At 37.9% G+C, this 20,395-nt stretch overlaps 1 protein-coding gene across 1 annotated transcript in view; it reads right to left on the minus strand.

Annotated features, from left to right (window-relative positions):
• Positions 1-12,024, minus strand: part of NUS1 (NUS1 dehydrodolichyl diphosphate synthase subunit) — a 32,236-nt gene extending 20,212 nt beyond the window's left edge. The window contains exon 1 of the mRNA XM_012753853.2: positions 11,501-12,024. Coding sequence (XP_012609307.2) covers positions 11,501-11,915 — 415 coding nt within the window. The 5' untranslated portion in view covers positions 11,916-12,024. The remainder of the gene's footprint in view (positions 1-11,500) is intronic.
• Between the last annotated feature and the right edge of the window lie 8,371 nt (positions 12,025-20,395).

The following is a 20,395-nucleotide window of genomic DNA, read 5'->3' on the forward strand; positions in this document are numbered from 1 at the left end:
TAGTCATTCACAAGACTTTAAAACACAAAGGGCCAGGACAAGGATGAGTGAGGCAAAATTTTAGGTGCAATATTTAAAGGGGTGCCAAAAAATTCAGTAATTAAGGTAAATAACTTAATGAAATCTTTAAAAATTAAAATTAATGCAAAAGCATCATAATGAACAAAACATTAAAATTTTAAGTAGAAACAGAATCATTATTTGGTTCCTAACATTTCCAATTCATTCAAACATCTCATTCTACCTCAAAGTTCAGTATCTGAGAGTGAACAAAGCAAAAACTTGGTGGCTTACCTTATAAAGCTAGCTCTCAAAACATTTATATTACATCAAGTTTTTTGTTTTTTTTTAAGGAGCAGGACTATAAGCATAAAACTTATATGCACTGAAGGATAAAGCCTGGAAGAGAATAGGCAAAATAAGAACAGTAAATGTGTAAGGGTGGTGGGATAATAGGTGATTTAAAATCCTAACTGCTGTAAAGTTGTTTATATAAATTTTGAAGAAGAAAAACCACAATCCTTCTTTTTGATGTTTTATTTCTAATAAAGACATTACTATCTGCCCAGGCATCTTGTCTACTCTCTAGCATTATCACTGCCCATATGCCCTATTAATATGCTAAGCCCATAAACTCCTCTACAGCAATATTTCCTGCATCCATATTCCTTTTGTCCATTGCTCTCACTGCTCCAAGTTCCATTGCCTTCTTCTTTATAATATTACAATCACCTTCTATGGGTTTTCCTGCCCCTTCCAGCAAGTATCACTAGCTTGACTACTAAATTCATCTTCTTTAGTTGCATCTTCAATTCTGGTACATTCTAACTTCAGTGTGTTCAATGGCTCCTAAAATGCCTAGTGTATTGAGAACAAACTGCTCAGCTTGACATTAACATTCCAGGCTATGCCTCCATGCTTGGTTGGTGGAAATAATTTGTTAATGAACTAAATGAATCTTTGTATTTCTCTAATACTCTAATCCCCAGCAAATCAGAATTGCCCGTGTTTCTTCAAAAACACATGAAGTGATTCCAACCTTCATCCTTTATGTTACCTTCCCAAGCCCACACTTATAAAATTCTCCTAATTCTTCACAGGTTAGCTGAAAGGTCACCTACCTTCAGGAGGCCTTTCCCAATTCCCCAGCCTGATGTACCCCATTCCTCCTCTGACTCACCCTACACATATACAAAATACAACATATTTTGTATTCAAAATATTCACAAAATGCACATATTTTGTTCAAGCTTCTTAATAAACTAATATTATACTTTTTATTATAGTTATAGTTTAATTCACCCCTACCCCTAAGTTGTAGTCTTACTTATGAACTTGCATCTTATCCATCTCTTTTACCTTAAGCCACTTTCCACACAGCAGGAGTTCAATGTTTATTTAATAAACCAAATTTCCAGTGCACAAAGTGCCACCACCACCAACAAAAAAATACATAAAGGAACATGTCACTTAATGGAATTTTTTTTAAAGTTTCCAGGAATCTCTCATAATAAAAGCAGATACTTCCTTATTGCACACATATAGGCAGAAATTCAGTTAAAAAGGAAGAATATTATAGGGAGACACAAAGTATCTTTTATAAAGACTTTCATAAAGTTACTTTAAACAGAAGTATCTTGGTTGATTTAGATAAAGAAATGAAATTAAAAAGTATAGTTTCTAAAAGTTCTAAGTACATAGATAAGACAAATTATGAGCGAGATGATCCCTAATAATTTATAGCTTGATATCCATCCAGAAATCTGATTATACTCTATGCTACTTATCTTACTTGCCCATAGACAATATTATTGGCTTACAATTTTCTTCAGGATTCAAAGTCTACAAACACACTTCATGTGATACACAAGAAATGCAACAACATATGGGTGGCTTTGACTGAGTTAGTCAATTCCTCTAGTAATAACATATGTAAAGATTCTTTATCTGGTAATTCATCCTGTTTCCCATCTAGAATTTAAACTAAAGCCAAAATGATGAAATAAAGGAAACTATTGCAAAAGTCATTTTATGTCAAAAGAATCTGAGGGCCACATTCATTCAGAAATAACTGATTTAAAGGGAAAACACTTGAAAATACTCAAATTTTTAAGAAAACCACATTTTACAGAATTATATAGTATTGAGCTTCAAGAATTATTTTATCCCATCCTTTTACAGATGAGGAAATAGACCTAGAAAGTGCAAGCAATTCTTTGGCCAGGCATCTAAGAATATGACCTGAAATCCAGGTCTCCTTTCTAATTATTCAGTTCAATAACTATTTCTAACTCTGACAAATGAACAATGTTAAACCTACTCTACTATTAAATTTTGAATGTCCCTCCAAAAAAGTTAAACTCTATTAAATAAATCTTATCTCTTAACAAATGAGTAGTTTCTTTTGGAAAAAAATAAAGAGTACAGCTTTTTTTTTAAAGGTTTTTAAAGAGGTTTCAAAGGACAAACATATTTGAATTCTTTAAGTATGATTTGGGAATCTAAAATAAGTTTTTGCAATAATGACTTAAAGAATTTTATATTATGTTTTGTAGTTCTACAACTATATCTCATGTACTCTCAATTTCCCAACTATAAACTATATGTAACATGTATATAGAGAAAAAATATATAAAAGGGCCATTTTTTGAAAAACATACACAGAAGAAAATCTTCAATTTCCATGATGAATAAAATTTTACTCTAGCAAAGCTATACCTCAGAAAGACTGTAATATTGGTATTTCTTGATAAATACTAGTGATACACTTTGGGAGCTAAATGTAGGCTTCTTTTTATATTCTAAAAAACATTTGTTTTAAATTCTAGTATTAAAAAATATTTAAGATGTTCAAAGTTTAGACAATACGGGAATGTTCCCTAACCTTTGATGATAAGAAATTATTGGAATCTCTCTAACCTTACCATCATAACACAGGTATTTCCACTTATTGATTCCACTATTCTACTTAGTCTTTGTCTACCTGCATATGTAATCCTGGTATTTATGCTTATGCAATATTGCATACTGCTTTTTTCATCTGTATAACATGTATCCTTCCTTGGTATTAGTCTCATGATTATTTTAACAATCATATTATTTTTTTAAAAGTTCTTTGCTAATTTTGGTCAGTTCTTAAAAATATAAAAATCAATATTTCTCCAGCTAGATTACTATTATAAGAATCAATCTACTGCATATCTCTCAGCATTCAGGTTTCTCATCATATTCAAAGAAAAGCAAAATGCCCCTATGATTATAAAAAACAAATGGATTGCTTGAGGCCAGGAGTTCAAGACCATCCTGAACAAGAGTGAAACTCCATCTATACAAAAAAAAAAAAAAAATAGAAACATTAGCCAGGTGTAGTGGTGCACTCTTGTACTCCCAGCTAGTTGGGAGGCTGAGGCAGAAATCACTTGAGCCCAGGAGTCTGAGGTTGCACTGAGCTATGATGATGCGATTGCACTCTAGTCCAGGCAACAGAGCAAGACTCTGCCTCAAAAACAAAAACACCCCAAAACGAACTAACAAAAAAATAAAAGAAATAAATAAGTGGAAAGAGCAATATTGGCAGTGAGAATAACATAAAGGGGCCTCTGGGCCTTGGTAATGAACTTAGAAAACATTCCCAGAGCAATAGTAAACTGCAGGAGGGTTTTATTCAGCGTCTGAATGATGTTATCAAAAAAGATCACTTTGATGGAGGGTGAAGAATGGATTATACTGGGGCCAGAATAGAAATGAAGACCAACCAGGAGGCTACAACAGTAATCAAAGAGAAAGATGATGGTAACTCAAACTTGGATGGCTACAAGGGAGACCAAAACAAGTGGCAGATGTGGGATACATTCTAGAAGACCCAAGAAGCCTATTGATTACAGCTGGAACAATATGTGAGGAAAAACTCACATATATCTCAATTTTTAGCTTGAGCAACTGGATAGAAGGTAGTAGATTTTTCTGAGACGGGGAAGAACTGTAAAGGGGTGAGTCTGGGGAAAATGCAAAAGTACTATTTTAGACATGTTAGGCACCTGATCTGCTTAATAAAATAAAAGTAGAGATATTAGGTAAGCTGGATACAGAAGTCTGGAATTACAGGAGAGTTCAGGGCTGGAGATACAAATCTGAATGTGAGCACTCACCATACTTAAACCCTTAGGATTGGAGAGATCATCTGGGACAGGGGTCAGCAAACTACTGCAATGAGAACACAGCCACACCCATTCGTTTACGGCTGCTTTTTTCCGACATTCACAGAGTTGAGGAGTTGAAATAGAGTGAACAGCAGAAAGATAAGGGCATATATACTGCCTGAAACTCCAGGACACTACATTTGGAAGTGGAATAGAGAAGAAATCAGATGTAAGGATCAGAAGAAACAGGCAATCAGAGGAAGAAATTCAAGCATATTTGATGTCACGGAAGCCAGAAGTAGAAACTATTGCAGAGAGAGTAGAATTAAGTATGGCTAATCTACCTATTAGATTATACGCTGTATTCAGATACCTTACTGGAGTTTTTTTTAAAATCTCTACAAGTTACAATGACATTTTGGGATTATTTATAGGTTTCAATATGTAGTCTACCCTTGGACCCAAGCATGTATTGGGTAATAAAGCCATGACACACACTTTTTTCAAATTAAGGGAACCAAGTAACAAGGAGTTTAATTGGATGAGTATTCCGTCAGCAAATCTCATCTGTATTCCTTAAATACTGATTCTTTTAAAACTTAGGTGAACTGTATAATCAATTATAAGTCCATAAAATGAGATTTTTAAAAATATACATTTAATATCTCTTCTTTTAAATCTGAAGTTAGAATTTTTACTATAGGTATCCATTCCCTTCTATAGAAACATATTTTTTAGAAAAATATAGTAAGTATTTATAAGAACAAAAGAAAGGAGAAAATGATATAAACACTGAAACAATCTTTCCTCATTAAAAAGCACCTCACCAGCCGTGGAATTAAAGTAATATTTATAAATAAATGCCAGTTCTTCAAACTGGCCTAAGTTTTTTCTTTTTAAACTAGACACCTAAGTAAGTTACTGTTAACAACCCAATTATAAAACTATTAGAGAGCAATCTTCAGAGAAGAAAGCATATACTTATGGAGCAATTATTTAAAATGAAAAAAAAAAACTACCATTAAAATTTTACACGACTGAAGTAGTCATAACAAGATACACCATAACAAAACAAATAAGCCATTAAACTATTTTATTTCAAGAGGGAGGCCCAGGATACCTCACAGAACAATTATACCGGAATTAGCATCTGGAGTAGGGGAACAGGAACTGTGTAATGGTGGCAAGGTATAAAGGAATGAGTGCTGGGTTTTAAGTCCCAGTTCTTCAGCACAAGAGATGTGTAAAATGAACAAGTCATGTGTGCTTTTTCAGTCTCTCATTGCACATTTTAAAAATGAGAGTATCTTCACAGACTCTGCTCACCTGACAAAGTAATAGCTCAACACAAAGCAGGAGCTCCATAAAATTAAATTTAGTTGATTAAAAAAGTGTGTCCTATGAAGCACAGGATGAACTTTTATATTGGAGGGATGAAGAAAATTCTATCTGCCTTTAAATACCTTTTACAAATAAATTTCTATCACCTATAGAGAAGTATCACTTTACCAAGGCTTTAAGATGACCCAGTATAATCAAGAATAGTACTAAAAGTGACTGTTGTGGTCATATTCTTTTACCGGTGGAAATCGATATAATGACTAAGTACAAAAGCTTTAGAATAAAATCTGGTTCAAATTCTAGATCTTCTCCTTACTCGATATGGGTCTTGGCTTTTTAATTCTGTTTCTCGATGTGTAAAACTGCTAAAGATTTAATGCACTTTTGTCTAGTATCGAGTATAGAGTAAGAGCTCAACAAAGGATAATTATTACTATTAGGATAAGGGTTTAACTTAATACAAAGACCCAGTACTAAATTAAAGGGTATGCAGAGAATGAAATCATTTCTAAAGTTGACAAAAGCAAAACAGAGTTTTTCAAAGATAGAGCAAGACTTGGGGATGGAATAGTTGAGAGAGGTTACTGAGGAGGTGATAGTTAGGATGGACTTACAAGAATCAATGATAGCCTTTTTACAGGTAGCTAGCCCTTTGCTACAAGAACAAGGACATTCCAGGATGCTAAGATGGTTATGAAATTCTGTACAAGAAGTGTACTACAAAGGTGAAGGTTAGAAAGAGAATGTCTCCTTACATGAGTTTCCACATGAAGGAAGACAAGTACTCTAGGTTCAGTAGAGCAAATGTAATCACCTTTATATCTGGACTTTCAACACTACTGGTACCTATTTCAACATAAGAAGAACAATACTTAATAAAATCATATTTCCCAATAGCACATGTGTCAGGGTGCCAAATAAGTAAGCTGGGGCAAACTATGTTCATTTTCCTCCATTACTTTAAGAATTCGGGGTATTAGTGTTGGGAAACAAACTGCAACTCAGTTTGTTATTCTTATCTACTGGAAATGCAGCCCTCTTTGAATTCAAAGAATACATATTAAGTACTCTCATGACATGCCATACTCTGTAAGAGAAGCAAAAATGAGAAGGATAGATAGCATCTGTGGAGCTTATAATCTAGTATGAAAATTCATGTACATATACATATGAACATTACTATACAAAGCAGACACAGAAGTACCTTTAGAGATGCACAACATTCTAAGGAGATTCAGGGACAGAGCGAGACAGGGAATGGAATAAATAGTTAAGAGATGCTACATAGGTGGTGACAGTTAGGATGGACTTGGAAGGATCAACTTCCAAGGATCAACTTAGAAGGATACCTTTTGGCAGGTATATAGCTATTTGCCAGAAAAAGGAGAAGAAGACATTTCAGGAGGAGGAAACATTAAGTAACCTAAATATGGATGAAGCAGAATATTTTCAATATACAGAATATTGAAAATTAGGTTGAAAAGACTGGGATCATATTAGGCAGACTTTTTTAATGATAGTGTGAGAAACCTGTACCCAAAAACCACTTCAAAAGACACCTAGTACATATTTAAACTAAGGAAATAACACTAAAAGAGCAACACAAAAGATTTTCGTTCTTATTGCTGAATTCTCATACAGAAGACAATGCCTTATTCCAGATCATTTCAATTTACAGTAAACAATACTAAGCCCTCTCCTACTTGCACTCCCAAATTATCCTCGCTCATGGAAAGGAACATGAAAGATGAATAATCTGACCTAAGGCAAGTAGCAGAGTATCCTTTAATCTCTGTTAGGGTCAAATCTCAATGTGCAGAAGTAATCATATAGGTAGCTTGATAAAAATGGAGACACCCAGGTCCCACTCACCTCATCCAGTCTGATCACTAAGTGTGTTGAATCTGTATTTTTTGTAAGCATTCCCAATGAATCATTCACAGATAGTCTACAGACCAGGTTTTGAAAAATACTGACATACAGCAAGGTTCCCAGCATGGCACAATATAGCTAGGCAATAAAAACAGGCTCCATCACTGAACATAGCAATATATATTCAGATAACCTGGAGCTAGGCATAGCAAGACACCGGCAAACTTAACACCCCTAAGGCTGTAATACTAAAAGCATTTAAGTCAGAGTCATGCCCCAAACCCTAGTTTTTGTCCCATTCCAGTTATGGTAATTTCTTAAATTATAATCATGTAGACAAAATAACCAAATTTCCTTACTAGAATTCTAAGCTCAAAAAATTCCTGATTACGAGAAAACAACTCTAATTTCTGATAGATGAAATAACTGGCAGAAAGTACTATAATCAAGAAAAGAAAAGTAAAATGCTCAGTTTGTTGACAGAATCAAATCAAGGTAAATATCAATGGATTTTTCAGTTTACAAGTTAAATATAATCTACAGATTAAATGTAATCTGTAAATTTCAGTCTATGGGGTAAATGTAATCTAAATCTATGGGTTAAATGTAATCTACAGGTTAAATGTAAATAGATCTACATCTAGATTTATTTAAATGTAAATATCAATGGATTTTTCAGTCTCCGGGTTAAATGTAATCTCGATCTATGGGTTAAATGTAATCTAATTAGAACCATAATTAGAATGAATACTTCGTTAAACACAAATCTGGGGGTGAAGGGATGGAGGACAGGGAAAAATGTAAGGTGGTAAGCCTGTCTCCAAAATAGCTACATCAATCCCCTCCATCACACCCTTCTCCCCACCTTGGGCACAAGCCATTTTCCCATGAGGAGGTGAAGTCTATTTCCCCATTTTCTTGATAAAGGGCAGACATGTCATTTCTCCAATCAAGAGAATACAGCAAAAGTAGCACTGCATCATTTTCTAAGCTAGGTCATAAGAAACCTTGCAGCTTGGGCCTTTTGCTAAGTCTCTGGGAGCACTCGCTCTAGAGGAAGTCAGCCACCTAGTAGGAGGTCTGATTATCCTGAAGCCACTATTAAATGAGGAAGCCCAAGCTAGCCATGCCCTCCAGATCATATGAAAACAGATGATCAACCCGCCCTCATCTATTCTAGCCACCACAAACCAGGCATCAGACGTATGACAAGAAACCTTTATGTCTCAGACACTATTTAACTGCAACCTTATGAGTGACCCACAGGAAAAACTGCCACTGAATTGAGTCAACTCATAAACTGCTGTTTTAAAACATTATGTTTTGGGTAGATTTCTACAAAGTAACAGATAACCAGAACAGCTGTCCAAGCCTTCATTTCACCTCACTTCCCAACTTTTTCATTACATAAACTTAACCTATTATAGTCACTGTTCCCAACAGTTTACTCAGTGCTATTGTTCATGCTAGTGTAATGGAATGCTGCCATTGCACTACGCCACAGCAGATACTCTATAAATTTGGCATTTATGAGTATTTTTCAACAGGAATTTTTATAAGTTTAATATCTACACAGAAACAGGCTTAATTAGAAGTTTATTTAGAAAAACTGAATAAAGTATTTCTATATCTCCCGAAATAGCCAGTTTTTCTCACATATCCACATGGCTTGTTCCCTCACCCCTTTTCAGGTCTATATTCAAAAGTCACTGAGGCATTCGTGGCCACCCTATTCAAAACTGCACCTCTTCCTACCCCACTAACTTTGAACACTATCCCCACTTGCCTGTTTTTTTTTCCTCATTGCACTTATAATGCCACATATTTTTCCCATTTAAATTATTTGTCAGACTCCACTAAAATCTAAATCCCAGGAGGAAAGGGATTTTTATGTTTTGTACACTTCCACATTCCCATGCCTGGAAGAGTACCTGGAACTTAATAGACACCCAACTATCACCTGTAAAATGAATGCAAAACAAAAATGTGTAAATTGAAGGTCTCTTACTTCAGGAATGAAATTATCCCTTATACCTTTGAAAAAATGCTTTTACAGTTAGACACAAAATCCTCTAAGTCCATTCACTAAAAATGCTCTTTAAACTGCCTTTTAGTTCTCACTCAAAACTTGGTTTAGCTTGACTTTGACTTCTTCCTTGTCATTACCAATCATTTTTCTTTTACTAAATATGACACAGGATACTTCTGAATCACATCAGCAATTCAATAACAGGAATTGCCGGAACAAGGAAGTGTGGCAACATTATAGTCTGTGCTAGTAAGCACAATCACCAAGTCAAATAATTTTCCTTCCTTACTGGAAGATAAAAATACCTGCTTTAAAAGAATAAGCTGGCTTTTTTGCACCCTTCTGGGTCTGGTCATCATCTGTGGCGTATATACGATGCTCTGTAAATCTGTATCTTGCTCTTGCCCTATTAATCCTATCTTTCTTTCCTCAATAAAACTCACTTTCATGCTTCCCTAAAAAAAAAAAAAATAATAACGACCTGGATGTAAGTCTATCTGCCACATTCCTTAATGTCTTTAAATAATTTCCATTTCTGCTTCACTTATTTTTCCCCCAGACTACTGGTTGTATTGGTTTAGATATCAATTTGTGTCCCCTCTAACAGTCTCATGATTTCTACTGGTCTACAGAGTTCTCTAGCAAGTCTCATAATGTCCCTTAGCTTCTGTCCCTTAGCTTCTGACTTGCTGTAAAAAAACAAAAACAAAAACAAATAAACAAAAAATGTCTGTCCCTAAATATATCAAAATGTACAGGGCAAATCATCATTTGATGATGACAGGCTACTGAGTCACCATATTCCCTGCTGGCTGCAAGAAGATGATAGGAAAAGCAGAGATTACTTTTACCCAGTAAGTTACTGTCTGACCTAGACTTACCCTCTCTGACAAAACCCTACACTTAAGTCTACCTATCTGACAAAAATTTAAAGGTAAAAATCAAGTTGTGGCTTCTCTAGAGCAGACTGGTAATTTAAGTTATTGAAATTAAAATAAAACTTTCTTTTCCCTTTCTTCAAGCCAATACTCCTAAATCATTCTTACTACACCTTTATCTTTAAAGAAATTCCAAAGCTTTCAAGATATGACTGAAACCCAAAACTGACATTTAGAGCCTTCCTCAACTTTATCCCTTACCTATTCCTCAATGTCCTCTTAAATCCCATCTCCTCTGCATGAACTTCTCAAGTTCCTCCACTCAGAATTCCTCTCCTCCTTTCTCAAGGTAGTTACTTTAGTCCCAACACTTCTTGTTATTAACCATGTCACCTATGTGAGTATGTGCTAGCTCCCAAAAGCCTGAGAGTCCCTGGAATTAAATGCAAGATTCCAAGGAATATGCCTAGCACCATGCTTTAGGTTTGTAGCTATACAGTAAGTGTCGAATTTTTGTACTCCCTATGGTGAAATTCATTCCTTCAATAAAAACTTAAGGGAGGACAATTGTATCAAGCATTGTGTTGGCTACTGATGATCAAGGATCATGTGCCATCTCAGGCTTCCAAAGACAGAAGGGGACCAGCTTCCTTTCTGCCTATCCAATCTCTCACATAGTTTTCATAAACCCAGTTCAAATACCACCCGGCCCCAACACTCTCATCTGCAGGACCAACCACACGGCTGATGCATAAATCCTCCACAGCCTGACTGCTACTTAAGAACAGGACCTTGAACCTCTCCGAAGAAACACGGTAGTGTAACCAAAGGGCAAAGACTGTGCAAAAGCACAGCCTAGCTAAAATTCCAATTCCCCCATTACTACCTTTGTGACCTTGGGCAAATCAGCTAATGTTCTGAACTTCGGCTCCCTTTTTTGTGAAACGAAGGTATGCAAACACCATCTACCTTACTGGGTTATCACAACGAACAAAAAATACTTTTTAAATGTTGAAAAGCGACTGAATCAAATCCAAAGATTTAGTAGGTGTTTCAATAAAGTTAATCTCCCTTCCTCGAAAGCGCCAGCACTATGATTTGCACATAGTGGCCGCCGGCTACTCCGCGGAGCCGGGAGAGCGGCAGCGTACAGCGCACGCGTCCCAGGCACACCTGCCAGATGTGCGGTCCTCGCGGCCGGAGACGCCTCGGCCATCCCCCACCCCTGCACCGGGCCTCACCTTGATGGTCGTAGACGCTAATGTAGGAGATGCCCACGGCCATACACCACACCACTAGGCTCGCGATGTCCGAGAAGCTGGGCTCCTGCTCCTCCTCGGTGATCACCAGGCCCATATGCACAGGCAGCTTTTCCAGGGAACTGCCGTCCGCGCGCCAGCGGAGCCGGCGGTGGGCGGCGGCCGGGCCCGGCCCCCCGTGCGGGTGCCGGTGGTGACGGCGGTTTCTGCCGACAGCCGGGGGCTTGCGGAGCGTGAAGCCGAGTGGCGCTAGGACCGCGGCAGAGGCGGCGCGGCAGCAGCGCCGCCAGATCCAGTTCCAGGTGCCGAACCGAACGCGGAGCCAGGAGGTGAGCGTGCGGTGCAGGCAGAGCAGCGCGTGCAGCACCCGCCACACCAGCTCGTACAGCCCCGTCATACTCTTGTGGCGCTCGGGCGCCTTCACCTCCCTCCCGCCCTCACCCGCGGCGCGACGGCTTTTTATCCGCCCCTGCGGCCGGCGCGGGCCATAGCTCCGCGTCCCCCCGCCCCCCGCGCCCGAGCCCCTTTCCACTGCCAACACCTCACCTCGCCCCCGCCGCCATCTTCCTCCTCCCTTGGCAGCCCCGCCCCCGATAGTACATGGATAGTTCTGATTGGCCGGCGTGGAACTCTGACGAGGCTTCTGGGTCTGAGGTTGCGGTCTCCCCTGCACGGCGAGGGAGGGAGTGCGCTTGCGAACTAGGAGGGCCCGATGCCGAGGGCGCCCCCTGGCTGTGAGGAGGGCGAGGAGCGGATGCCAGCAAGATACACGTGGTCCTGGGTGGAATGAGCGGTTCAAGTGACCTGGTGTCCCTGTCGTCTTGGGCGTCTTATACTGTCTCCTCTCATGGCTCCAATAGAAACGATTTACAAGGAGTAAAAGTGGCATAAGTGGATTAGAAATTGCGAATGGCAGAAAGAATCTGGGGTGGAAAGTAGATTTCAGCAAGTGTTGATGCTGGGGATCAACCAGGGTCCCCAAAAGGAAAGTGTCTGCAAAGGCTGGAGTGGTCCTGCTACTGTTCTGTGTCCAACTTCCCAGCTGAGGCTAATTCTTCCCAGAGTGGGGATGAGGCTCCTGAGTAATGTTCCTGCTTCACGCCTCTACCCAGGTCATTTCCTTCAAAACGGCATCCTTACTGGATGTCCATTTAGTATAACATAAAAAAGAGGCTCCACTACCTGGTAGTGCAGTCGCTTCATTCTTTTATTCATTCATTCGGCAAGTGATTATTGACCACCAGGTTTACAGTGAAGGAAACTAGACATTGCACCTGACCTCAATCTCCACCACCATTTGATGCAAACTGGGCACCCAGCCTTGTCATCCCCCTAACACTCCCTAATGATCTGGCCCATGTGGACTTCAAAGTGGTCCTCTAAACCAGTTCTATACTTCCCCCCAGCAGTTCTGTACTGTTTTTGTCCCTTTTGCTCAAGCTCTTCCCTTCTCCTGAATTCCTATTTCTCAACTAGGTATTGCCCAAATTCCAACCCATTTCTCAAGACTAATCCTACATGCCATATCCTCGATTATCATCTATATGTGTGTGCAATAATAATGATATTTATTTTACTTACATAAATTTTACATATTTTATATATATATACATATATATATACATATATATATATATATATATGGCTACATTTTTTAAATACCTGCCTAATCTTTGTTCTCTAAAGCCCTATTTCCCTACTGGGAAACATCTGTTAACATCTTGACTATGTGCATTTTTTTTTAATCACTGTCCCTTTTACAACTAGTCTCATTTCTAAGATTCATTTCACTTTTATTTTATTTATTTATTTTTTTGGTGAGACAGGGTATTTCTATATCACCCCCAGGATGGTCTTTAACTCCTAGGCTCAAGCCATCCTCCTGCCTCAGCCTCCGAAGTAGCTTGGGACAATAGGGACACACCACCACGCCCTTACTTCACTGTATTTTAAAACTTGAATCTCATGTTTATCTCAAAATTGTCCTCCCTTTGGCAGCTCAGCCTGAGGAAGTGAAGGCTGGGCAGGCACACCCTTCACACACCTCTCTCTCTGGTCTCCTTTTCACCAGCTCCTATGATTATGGACAAAGAAGAGGGAGAGTGAAAAGCCATGATCAGGAAAGCCCACAGTCTTCTGCCTCACCAGCCATTGCTGCTGTTTACGCAAGTCCAGGATACTCTGCTAAGGAAGCTCCCTAGGCATCCCATGGAGATTCAGCCGTGTATTTTGCACACCCTGCTCCTCCCCAACACTGACACCCTGCCACATTTCTCTGATGTACTCATTTCTTTGCTGCAATGTGTGCCACTTCTGACAAGATTAGCACCATCAGTCTCATGTCCCCATGGCCAGCTCTCAGGTCTGCAGGCACAGGCAGGCTGTATCTTTTGTACTTCTTTGAATTGCAAGCTTATACAAAAGGTTCTGGCCAAGTCTCCATCTGACAGTCTTCACCAATATGTGAATCCTGGCATCTCTCCCCAACTGTTTGTTTGTTTGTTTGTTTGTTTTGCTTCTAGATTTTCCGCCTAGTAACAGATCTCTTCTCCTAAAGAAGTGTGAAGTGGCAGGAGCTGGTTTTCTTCTTTTGGCGCCTTTCAGTAGGCTAAGAATGGAGATGTCTTGTACAAAACAGTTTTCTGAGTGGCCTTGGACCAAAGCAGCTCCTTGCCCTTTCTTGCTTCTAATTCTCAAGAATAACTGTAGAGTGGCTTATGCCTGTAATCCTAGCACTCTGGGAAACCAAGGTGGGCAGATCGCTCGAGGTCAGGAGTTCAAGACCAGCCTGAGCAAGAGCGAGACCCCTGTCTCTACTAAAAATAGAAAGAAATTAATTGGCCAACTAAAAATATATAGAAAAAATTAGCCAGGCATGGTGACGCATGCCTGTAGTCCCAGCTACTCAGGAGGCTGAGGCAGAAGCCCAAGAGTTTGAGGTTGCTGTGAGCTAGGCTGACACCATGGCACTCACTGTAGCCTGGGCAACACAGTGAGACTCTGTCTTGGGTAAAAAAAAAAAAAAAAAAAAAAAAAGAAGAAGAAGAACTGTAGAATGTGTTAGAATGTAACATCCTGAGATAAGGAGGAACTGGTCAGAACAGCACAAGCCTGTTCCTGTCCCTGCCAGAAACAGGATGCTCTTCAACATTTTAGCCCAGCATGTCTCATTGCCATGGGGTATAAAACCCAGGACAAACTACCTTCTGGGGTCTCTCAGCTACAGTGCAAGTGGGGCACAGGCAAATGAGACTCCGTCCTCCCTCAGCCTTGGGAAATGGGCTCATCATGAATCTTGTACTTCTGTTGTCCTTTACTGCCTATCTGTAAGTAATAAACCCACTCCATGTCACTTGTTGTATGCGTGAGTGCTCTATCTCACCAGGCTCAGGCATTTGTAAAAGTGCAGTCCAAGATGCAATGGACTCAACTGATAACCAGTGCACAGTGAACCTGCTTTGCATATAATGATTGCTACCAACTTCTCTGCACTAAGAAGGGGGTAAAATCAATATTGTTTTGTTCCCAGCCACAGTTCTGGAACAACTGGAAAACCACACTGGATTTCTTGCTCTATACATCAATCCAAAGTTTACGGAGGTCTCTCTCTTCTAAAGATTTTCTTATTTTGTCATTTCAAAAAAGGAGTAAATATGACACTTTTAGGAATTTGGGGAGTTTAGGATATAAGGCATGGATTTATTAAACATATTTATTTAACCCTTCACCCCTCAAATTCTACCAGGGACAAAAAAATGCAGAAAGAGTCATGTATCCTCAGAAAGGTGTTAAATCCCAAACATTATGGGACAGTATTTGATTTACTTTTCAGTTTACAAATTGCTTTACATTACCTTAACTTAATACTCACAATCAGTATATGAACTATGTAGACCAGGTGGAATCATCTTCATTTTACAGGAAAGAATTGCTGAAGAGATTAACAGGCATTTAAGGGTAATGAGTAAGGGGCTTGGCTCTGATTCAATAGAACCAATTCAGCCTGCTAATCCTGTTATTCCCTTCCTTGAATCCTCAACTGTGAAGTAGAGATGGTGCCATGGAGATAATGATATCCCTGGCTGCATTTGACTGTGGTAAGGATTGAAATGATAACGTACATGATGTGCTTATCTCATTGTCTCCGGTAAGCAGCGAGTGCTCAGTAATTTACTGCAGAAAAAAATGGGGCAAAATTTCAGTACGCTGTCTTAGAAAGGACATTATCATATAGCACGTTTTTCATTCTTGACAATTGTAACCTTGTGGTTAAACTAGTACAAATAGTTCTTTAAATGGATTGTTTTTTTCATTAAAAGGTAAAGTCCTCTAAGCTTCAACTGCTGGATCTTGAAGCATAAAGAATAGCAATATTGAGAAAAAATGTTGATTCAAACAGCAAACTTTGGTTTTCATTAAGCCGCATTCTAAGAAAAGTAGAACTAATTGCAAGAATTTAAAATGAAGTCTTGTCATTTAAAATGTAGTCTTGTAAAATTTGTGAGCCCAAAGAACAAGACTGTATGTTTTCATTAATATTTGTAATGATATCCTTGCGAATGAACACTTACAACCTTCAAACTTAAAAAAAAAAAGGAAGGAAGGAAGAAAGAGATACTTGGAAACACAGCAAGCTAAACTCGTCAATAATAAAAGAGAAAAAAGAAAACGACATGCAGTTCAGATAGTTCCCATATGCCCTACACATGTACAGCCTCCCCAACTATCAACATCTAGACAGAATGGTACCTATGTTGACACATCATTATCTCCCAAAGTCCATAGTTTATGCCAGAGTTCATTCTTGATGTTGTGCATTCTTTGGGTTTTGAAAAATGTGTAATGAAATGTATCCACTATCGTAGTATCATCAGAATAGGTTTACCACCCTAAAAATCCTCTCTCCTCCACCCATTCATCTCTCTCTTGTCGCTAACCCTTGGCAACCACTGATCATTTTATTGTCTCCATAGTGTTGCTTTTACCAGAATGTTACACAGTTGGAATCATAGAGTATATAGCCTTTTCATATTGATTTATTTGCAATATGAAATATGCATTTAATAATATACATTTGATGTATATTATTGATGTGATGGACTGCATTAATTGATTGTCCATGTCTTTTCACAGTTTCTTTTAATTACAAAATAATAGTTGGAAGCCTGGAGTTTGAAGTTGCTCATAGGTACAAACCTTTCTTTAACGCAGTGCAGTAGGCACTAGGTAACTGAACATTATATGAAATTACAAGCCAGTTGTGTGTATTGTGGATTAATAACAATAACATGCCCAGCCCTGTGAGAGAATAAAGGACCTTGGAATCTTTTGTGAGGTTTCTGGGTCAAATTTCATACCAGCCATGTGACCTGGGCAAAACTTCAGTTTGGACCATTTCTGAAAAGGAGGCTGAGACTGTGGCTTATTAGAGTGTGCATCTATTTATTTATTTACTTATGTTTTTAGGTGGGAAAGTAAATTGGTAAACCATGTCTTTGGTTGCCCAAACTGGAGTGCAGTGGCAATTCATAGATGTGATCATAGCTCACTAGAGCATCCCAACTCCTGGGCTCAAGCAATCCTCCTGCCTCAGCCTCCCAGTGCTAGGATTATAGATAGGCATGAGCCACCATGCCTGGCTGCCACTTTTTTTATTTAAAAATTTTTTATCTTTAATGGACAAATAATAATTGTACATACATTCTGGGATGATTATATCAAGCTAATTAACATGTGTATCTCCTCAGATAGTTAGATTTTTTAGAGTGTGAGCATTTAAAATGTATTGTTTTTTTTTTAGATAGAATCTCACTCTGTTGCCCAGGCTAGAGTGCCATGGCATCCGCCTAGCTCACAGCAACCTCAAACTCCTGGGCTCAAGCAATCCTCCTGCCTCAGTCTCCCAAGTAGCTGGGACTACAGGCATGTGCCACCATGCCTGGCTATTTTTCTATGTATTTTTTCTATGTATTTTTCTATCTATTTTTCTATGTATTTTTAGTTGGCCAATTAATTTCTTTCTATTTTTAGTAGAGACAGGATCTCACTCTTGCTCAGACTGGTTTTGAATCCTGATCTTGAGTGATCCGCCCACCTCAGTCTCCCAGAGTGCTAGGATTACAGGCGTGAGCCACTGTGCTCGGCCTAAAATGTATTCTTTTACATACATTATTATTAACTGTGGTCACCATGCTGTGTAGCAGATCTTGAAATCTTAGTCTTACTGTCTAACTAAAACTTTGTGCTCTTTAACCAATATCTCCCCTTGCACCACCCCTACCCCTCTGCTTCCATGAGTTCAACTTTTTAAAATTTCACATATATATAGGTGAGATCATGTGGTATTTGTCAATTGGACGTACCACAGTTTATCTGTTCACCTACTGAAGGACAATTTGATTGCTTCCAAGTTTTTGCAATTATGAATAAAGCTGCTGTAAACATCTGTGTGCAGATTTTTGTGTGGATATAGGTTTTCAACTCATTTGGATAAATACCAAGAAGCATAATTGCTTAGTCATATAGTAAGAGTATGTTTAGTTTTGTAAGAAACTGTTAAAAGTGTCTTCCCAAGTGGCTATACCATTTTGCATTTCCATCATCAGTGAATAAGAGTTCCTGTTGCTCCACATCCTTGTCAGCATTTGGTGTTGTTAGTGCTTTGGATTTTGGCTATTCTAGTAGATGTGTAGCAGTATCCTGTTTTAATTTGCAATTCCCTAAATACTTGTGATGTTGGCATCTTTTTGTATGCTTATTGGCCATCTGTCTACCTTCTTTGGTGAGGTGTCTATTCAAGTCTTTAGGTAATTTCTTAATCGGGCTTTTTGTTTTATTTATTGTTGAGTTTTAAGAGTTCTTTGTACATTTTAGATAACAGTCCTTTATCAGATATGTCTTTTGTAAGAATTTTCTCCCAATCTGTGGCTTGTCTTCTTCTCTTGACGAGTCTTTTGCAGGACAGAAATTTTAGTTTTAATGATCCAACATATCAAATTTTTTCATAGAACTTGCCTTTGGTGTTGTATCTAACAAGTCATCACCACACACAAGGTCATTGAGGTTTTCTCCTATGAGTTTGGTCTACATTTTACATTTATGTCTTTGATCCATTTTAAGTTAATTTTTGTGAAAAGTATAAATCCTGTGTCTAGATTAATTTTTCACCTATGGATGTTTAGTTGTTCCAGACCATTAGTTAAAAGGACCACCTTTGCTACATTGTATTCCCCTTGTTCCTTTGTCAAAGATCAGTTGACTATACATATTTGGGTATATTTCTGTGCTCTCTATTCTTTCCATTGATCTATCTGTTCTTTTGCCAATATCACACTGTCTTGATTACTGTAGCTTTATAGTAAGCTTTGAAGTTGGGTAGTGTCAATCCTGTAACTTAGTTCTTCTCCTTCAATATTGAGTTGACTATTCTGGGTATTTTCCTTCACCATATAAACTTTAGAATCAGCTTGTTAATAGCCACAAAATAACTTGCTGGGATTTTTATTGGGATTGCATTGAATCTATAGATTGAATGGGAAGAACTGACATCTTGACAATAATTGAGTTTTCCTTTCCTGGATCATAGAATATCTCTCCATGTATTTAATTCTTTAATTCCTTTCATCAGAATTTTGTAGTTTTCCTCACATAGCTATTGTACATATTTTGTTAGATTTATACCTAAGTATTTCATTTATGGGAGTACTAATGTAAAATGGCATTGCATTTTTAATTTCAAATTTTACTGTTCATTACTGGTATATAGGAAGTGATTGACTTTTGTGCATTAACCTTGTATCCTACAACTTGCAGTAATGGCTTAATATTTCTAGTAGTTCTTTTGTTGATTCTTTTGGATTTTCTACATAGATAATCATGTATTTTGTAAATAAAGACAGTTTTATTTCTTCCTTTACAGTCACCATAACTTTTATTTAATTTTATTGTCCTATTGCATTAGCTAGGACTTTCAATACAATGTTGGAAAAGAATTGTGAGAGAGGATATCCTAGCCTTGTTCTTGATCTTAGCAGGAAATCTTTTAGTGTCTCACCATTAAGCATGATATTAGTTATAGGCTTTTTGTTGATATTCTGTATCGAGTTGAGAAAGTTCCCTTTTATTCCTAGTTTGCTGAGAGTTTTTAATTATGAATGGGTTTTGGATTTTGTCAAATGCTTTTTCAGCATCTATTGATATAATCATATGGTTTTTCTTCTTTATCCTGTTGATGTGATGGACTGCATTAATTAATTTTCAAATGTTGAACCAGCCTTGCATACCTAGAATAAATCTCACTTGGTCTGACATATAATTCTTTTTACACATTGTTAGATTCAATTTGCTAATGTTTTCTTAAGGATTTTTGGGTCTGTGTTCATGAGAGAAATTGGTCTGTAGTTTTCTTTTCTTGTAATGCCTGGTTTGATTTTGGTATGAAGGGAAAGCTAGCCTCATAGAATGAGTTAGAAAGTATTCCTTTTGCTTCCCTCTACTGTAAGAGATTATAAAGAATCAGTGTAATTACTTCCTTAAATGTTTGGTTGAATTAACCAGTGGTTAATTAGAATTAACCATCTTGGCCTGATGCTTTCTGTTTCGGAAAGTTATTAATTATTGGTTCAATTTGTTTAATAGATACAGGCCTGTTCAAATTGTTTATTCTTTCTTGTGTGAGTTTTGGCAGATTGTGTTTTTCAGAGAATTTGTCCATTTTACCTAACTTATCAAGTTTGTTGGCATAGGGTTGTTCAGAGTATTCCTTTTAGTGTCCATGGGATCTGTAGTTATGCCCCCTTTTTCATTTCTGGTATTAATAATTTGTGTCTTCTCTCTTTTTTCTTAGCCTGACTAGAGCCCTGTCAATTTTATTGATCT

Source organism: Microcebus murinus, chromosome 5 (genome assembly GCF_040939455.1).
Source record: "Microcebus murinus isolate Inina chromosome 5, M.murinus_Inina_mat1.0, whole genome shotgun sequence".
NCBI lineage: Eukaryota > Metazoa > Chordata > Mammalia > Primates > Cheirogaleidae > Microcebus > Microcebus murinus.